Below are 5,798 nucleotides of genomic sequence, written 5' to 3'. Positions count from 1 at the left end.
TCTTATCACTCTAGGATTTTATCCAAAAGAAACGTAGACAAGCATGGTCAGGAGGGCTCTAAGACATATTTGAAAGTGATCTCAAACATGTTTATATGAATTGCCTTTTCCATCCCATGCTCAGCGCTGCCCCTTCATGAGAAAGGACTTTTGAGACACCTTAGTATTTTTTACATCATTTTAGAGACAAGGAAATTGATGGTCAGAGAGGTTAAGAAATTTATTCAAGGTGAGTAAGTGGTCAATTCAGGATTCATACCCAGGTCTGTCTCCCAAACGCATGTTCTCGTCCATTGAACTGTGCCCAGTCCAGTGGGACCATTTTTACCCAATGATGCCTCTGCCAGCTTCCCTTTCCTATTTCCCACTAACCTGGAAGACAGATCTAGATTCTAGTTCTGACTCTGCCCTTAATTTACTCTGTGACCTTGGGTTGTGTGTCTTCCCCTCACTGACCTTCAGTTTCCTCATCTGCAAAATGAGAGGGGAAAGATGAGCAGTTTTCATATTAAAAAAAAAAAAAGCTCCTTTCTTCCAATGAAATCACGTGTAGAAATACAATATGCAAATATGTAAAACGGGTGAACATGGAGCTTCTCTAGTTGAATCTGGAGTTGGGGGTTCTGAGCTCTGTCCACTGGGGAGAGTTGTGGATGTGCTTCAGGGAATCTGTGAACATCCAAAATTGTGGGCTGAATTGTGTGTGTACATGTGCACATTTTCATCCACCTCAAAGGAATCCTGATCCCCATTAAAAAGTGATGATATGATGATCCCAAGCATAGCTGACAGGCACCAGGGGCCATGCTAAAGCATGTTATATGCATAACTCATTTCATCTTTACAACAACCTTATGAGTAGGTATTAATGATAGAATCTCCATTTTATAGACGATAAAACAGAAACAGAGTGGCTAAGTCAGCTGAGGAAGGTTATATAGCTAAAGAAAACTTTCCTAAACATCTCCTAGGTTTTTGCAAGGATGACCTACCTACTCTCTTTGGCTAAGTTTTATACACTCAGAAAATGTTATACTGTTTCTTATGGGATATTGTTTTTCATTAACTATGATATTTTGCACTCAAGTTGTTGCTCTTTTTTTTTTTTTTTGCGGTACACGGGCTTCTCACTGTTGTGGCCTCTCCGTTGCGGAGCACAGGCTCCGGATGTGCAGGCTCAGCGGCCATGGCTCACGGGCCCAGCCGCTCCACGGCATGTGGGATCTTCCCAGACCAGGGCATGAACTCGTGTCCCCTGCATCGGCAGGTGGACTCTCAACCACTGCGCCACCAGGGAAGCCCAAGTTGTTGCTCTTTTTAACCAGACTTTACCCAGGACACATCTCATGTAGCTCTGAGCCCCTACTTCATTCAGGTCTCTATTCAAACATCCCTCAGAGAGGCCTTCCTGACCATCCTAGAGAAAATGGCCATTTTCTCCATCAATCTCTACCTCCTCCTCTGCTTTATTTTTCTTCCTAGCACTTACCACTACTTGACATCTATCACGTTTACTTGTATATTTCTTGGTACACATGCACTAGAAGGTAAATGCTATGAAGGCAGGGGCTTTGTCTGTCTTGACATATTCCAAATGATATAATAAATAATATTTGGCCTGTGGTGGACCAAATATTATTTACTGAAGAAGTGAATAACTGACTGAGTGAATGAATGAATGACTTGGAGAGTTTTAAGCAGGAGGATGCTATTCTAATTTCAGAGTCACCACTCTAGTCGTAGAACTGAAAATAGATCACTATGGGATAGGACTGGAGGCCATCGGGCAGGCTGCTAGGTGGCTAATATGGTGCACAGGTTTGGGACAATGGTGGCTTTGACCAGAGTAGTAGTGAGTGGTGGTGGAGAAAGTGGGCAGAGAGAGGTCTGGAAGGGAAGTAGCTCCAAGACTTGATGACCAGGGGGCGCTGAGGGACAGGTAGGAGTCAAAGATGGCCCCCATAGTTTTTTTTTTTTTTTTTTTTTGAAAAGTTAAAAATTCCTTAATTTTTTATTCCTGGTACCACTACCACAATTTACAGGGCAATATACCTGATGTAATGAAAAGAAAAAGAAAAAGAAAAAGCTACAACAGATAAAAGACCTCAGGAATGTACATCTAATTGACACTACATTGCATTAATCAATAGCTGCACTTTTTGCAAACTGTGGCTATGACAGTCCTGAACAAGAAGGGTTTCCTGTTTAAGCTGCAGTAACTTTTCTGACTATGGATCATCGTTCCTTCTGTGGCAGATTTTTACAGTTCCTCTAATGCATTTGGGACGACTGTCTCAAAGTAACCTGCAGCTTTCCTGACAACTCCTCGCTCTCTCTCCTGCTAAGAACTGTAGCCCTTTTCTTCTGAGTTTTTAGAACCTTCTGCTACCATATCCACCACTTCCACCACCAGATCCATAACCACCACCATAGGGACTTCCCGAGCTTCTTCCACCAAAACTGCCCCCCTTCATGGGTCCATAATTTGATTGCTGTTGTCCACTATAATTTCCAAAATCATTATAGCTCCCACCACCACCATAGTTACCTCCAAAATTTCCTCCTTCATTGTAACCATCATATCCTCCACCACCGCCACCATATCCACCACCTTGGTTTCCATATCCTGGTCCACCATCACCATAGCCTCCTCTACTACTGTAACCAGGACCACCGCCATAGTTACCACCGTCGCCTCCAAATCCATTATATCCACCATCACCTCCTCTGTAACTACCTCTGCTGCCACCACCTCCACCACCATAGCCTCCTCTTCCACCAAAGTTTCCCCCACGGCCAAAGTTACCTCCACCACCTCCAAAGTTTCCTCCACGACCCATAAAGTTGCCAGATCCACCTCCACGACCTCTTTGTGATCCAGCAGATTGCATTTCTTGTTTAGAAAGGGCCTTTTTCACTTCACAATTATGCCCATTAATAGTGTGGTATTTCTGAACAACAATTTTATCAACGGTATCATGATCATCAAAAGTTACAAAAGCAAATCCTCTCTTTTTTCCACTCTGCCTGTCTTCCATAACTTCTATGGTTTCAATCTTGCCATACTTTTCAAAGTAGTCTCTCAAATTATATTCTTCTGTATCTTCTTTAATACCACCAACAAAAATTTTCTTCACTGTTAGATGGGCACCAGGCTTTACAGAATCCTCTCTAGAAACAGCTCTCTTTGGTTCCACTACACGCCCATCAACCTTGTGTGGTCGAGCACACATTGCTGCATCCACCTCTTCAACACAAGAGTAAGTAACAAAACCAAAGCCCCTGGAACGTTTTGTTTGGGGGTCTCTCATCACCACACAATCTGTAAGTGTGCCCCATTTCTCAAAATGTTCTCTTAAGCTATCATCTGTAGTTTCAAAGCTCAGACCACCAATAAACAGTTTTCTCAACTGTTCTGGTTCCTTTGGATCATGGCCCTCCATTTTGAGACCGGACTCGCCTCTTCCAACTCGAGTTCAATATCGGCCCCCATAGTTTTGACTTGGACAACTGGCTGGCTGTGGTGCCATTTACAGCTTGTAGCTATAACCCACCTTCAGCCGCAGATGAAACCTCAAGCCCACTAGAATGATGTGGGTGTAGCCCTGGTGACTCCAGAAGACACTGACTAAGTAAAGACTGATTTCACATTCAAATCCACCTCCTTCTCTCCTAGGGAGCGGAGGTGGGGATGACTCCCAGTAGCAGAGGGGGGAGCCCCTGCAGGGGAGGGAGCTGCTGGGCATAGATTATGGGCAGTGGTTTTAGCAATGCAGGCATTTCAGACTTCCTGGCATTCACACAGTTGAGGCTCCCTTAGGATCCTGGAAGAAATATCATCCAATAACCAGCAAATACCCCTGGCCCCTCAGGGTTGCAGTGCTGCCAATGACCTTGGTGGTGATGACATTCAGAGGAAGGTCCAAGTGAGCACAAAGCCATTTGGAGGAAGCTCTGCGACCCGGGGGCTGTAGCCACACCGACTTCAAAGTGCCAAGCTGCCCGCTTCTCTGACCCGATAGCAATTAGAATATTTCTTCTGCATCGAGCATGTCAAGATGAAACAAGTAGAGATTTGCTGAAGATCTGCCTTCAGCTGACACCCAGCTTTTATTCTGATGACTGTTTGGATGTGATGTGATACCTGGCCTCCATCCCAGTTTCATTAACCCAATGGGGGATGAACTCATATTCAAAACAGCACAAAGGGCAAACCCAAGCCCATATCCAAGACAGAGTCTCTCCTTAAGTGCCATTGATTTGGGTCCTGCTTAGCAGTTTGGGTGAGCAGTGGTTTCTTTATGACATGAGAACATCTTTGGCTTGGCTGCTTCTTCACCATGGAGCAGCCATCCCAGAGGAGGGAACTTGTTACACTGCCCGGTCAGGACAGTGTGGGGAGCGTTTGGTTCACTTGGATATAACTCCGGTCTCCTTGTCATGGGTCACGCAGAGGATGGCATGTTTTGGGGTCTGGCCTCTAGGCTTTGGCATAGGCTGTTCCTCCACCCTGAAAGGCCTTTCCTGCCCCTTCTTTACCTGGCCAACCACCTTTGTCCTGAAGGGCCCAGATCAACTATCACTTGTCTCTCCATCTCTCCCACCTGCTGGCCAGGTGGCCCTCCTCTGACCTCCACAGGCCTTGGGCTCGCCACTCCTGGTGCTAAGCACACCAGTGTCTCTTGGTATCTATTTGCTTTTCTATCCTGTGTGCCTAACACAGTGACTGGCATGTGGCAGCCACTCAGTCAATGTTTGTGGAGGGAATGAAATGAACTTACACTATTGTATTGGAGAAAAAGAACCAGAAGATTTAAATTGTGTGAATGACCTCAGAAGCAGTAGGATTCCTTTGTACCAACTGTCATGGGAGAAACTAGGATCGGAAGATCTAGGATTGGGCTCTTCCCTACCACCTGATGCTGATTCCACTCTTTCCTTCTTTTGAGGCGGACATCACCACCTTCAGTGTGGAGACCTGGCATTGAGGCTCAGCTTGGCCACTCACTTGCTGTGTGACCCTGAGCAAGGCATCTTCCTCTCTGGGCTTCGGTGGTGTCCTTTATGAAGTAAAGTGTGCGGACTACATACACAGAGCTGTTATACATATTTTTTGGGTGCTTGCAAGTGCCTGGCACTGTTCTAAGGGCTGTACGTGTATTACCTCATTTAATCCGTATAACAACCCTAGTATTTCCTCATATTCTTAATGAGGAAACCAAAGCAAAGAAAAGTTAAATCACTTACCCATGGGGACTTTGCTGGCAGCACAGTGGTTAGGAATCCACCTGCTAATGCAGGGGACATGGGTTGGAGTCCTGGTCCGGGAAGATCCCACATGCCGCGGAGCAAGTAAGCCCATGCGCTGCAACTACTGAGCTTACACTCTAGACCCTGCGGGCCACAACTACTGAGCCCACGTGCCACAACTATTGAAGCCCACATGCCTAGAGCCTGTGCTCTGCAACAAGAGAAGCCACTGCAATGAGAAGCCCGTGCACCGCAACGAAGAGTAGCCCCCACTCGCCGCAACTAGAGAAAGCCCGTGCACAGCAACGAAGACCCAATGCAGCCGTAAATAAATAAATAAATAAATAAATAAATAAATGTTTAAAATATCATTTTCCCAAAGCCTTCCAGCAAGTGACGAATGGAGCTGGGCTTTTACCCAACAGTGTGTTTCCAAAGATCACACTTTAGCCCCAAAGCTCAACTGCCTCTCAGGTGGATGATTTATTAGACCCTTTCTTGTTTTTACAATGGAACCTCTATTAGTCTCCATTGAGGATATTTACATT

The 5,798-nt window shown here is 45.5% G+C and overlaps 1 protein-coding gene across 1 annotated transcript; it reads right to left on the bottom strand.

Moving 5' to 3' along the window:
- Positions 1–2,056: 2,056 nt before the first annotated feature.
- On the bottom strand, positions 2,057–3,477 carry LOC309799905 (heterogeneous nuclear ribonucleoprotein A3-like). Its single transcript, XM_082613553.1, has one exon. The coding sequence runs from the start codon at positions 3,441–3,443 to the stop codon at positions 2,373–2,375; it is 1,071 nt and encodes a 356-aa protein (XP_082469679.1). The 5' UTR covers positions 3,444–3,477; the 3' UTR covers positions 2,057–2,372.
- Positions 3,478–5,798: the final 2,321 nt, after the last annotated feature.

The sequence above is a fragment of the Mesoplodon mirus genome (genome assembly GCF_964341445.2).
Source record: "Mesoplodon mirus genome assembly, chromosome: 3".
Classification (NCBI taxonomy): Eukaryota; Metazoa; Chordata; class Mammalia; order Artiodactyla; family Ziphiidae; genus Mesoplodon; species Mesoplodon mirus.
This window is presented reverse-complemented; position numbering and strand designations above follow the sequence as displayed.

Bases quoted from the DNA above. Each gene is read 5' to 3' on its own strand.
- LOC309799905 (XM_082613553.1), bottom strand. From the start codon at position 3,443: ATGGAGGGCCATGATCCAAAGGAACCAGAACAGTTGAGAAAACTGTTT.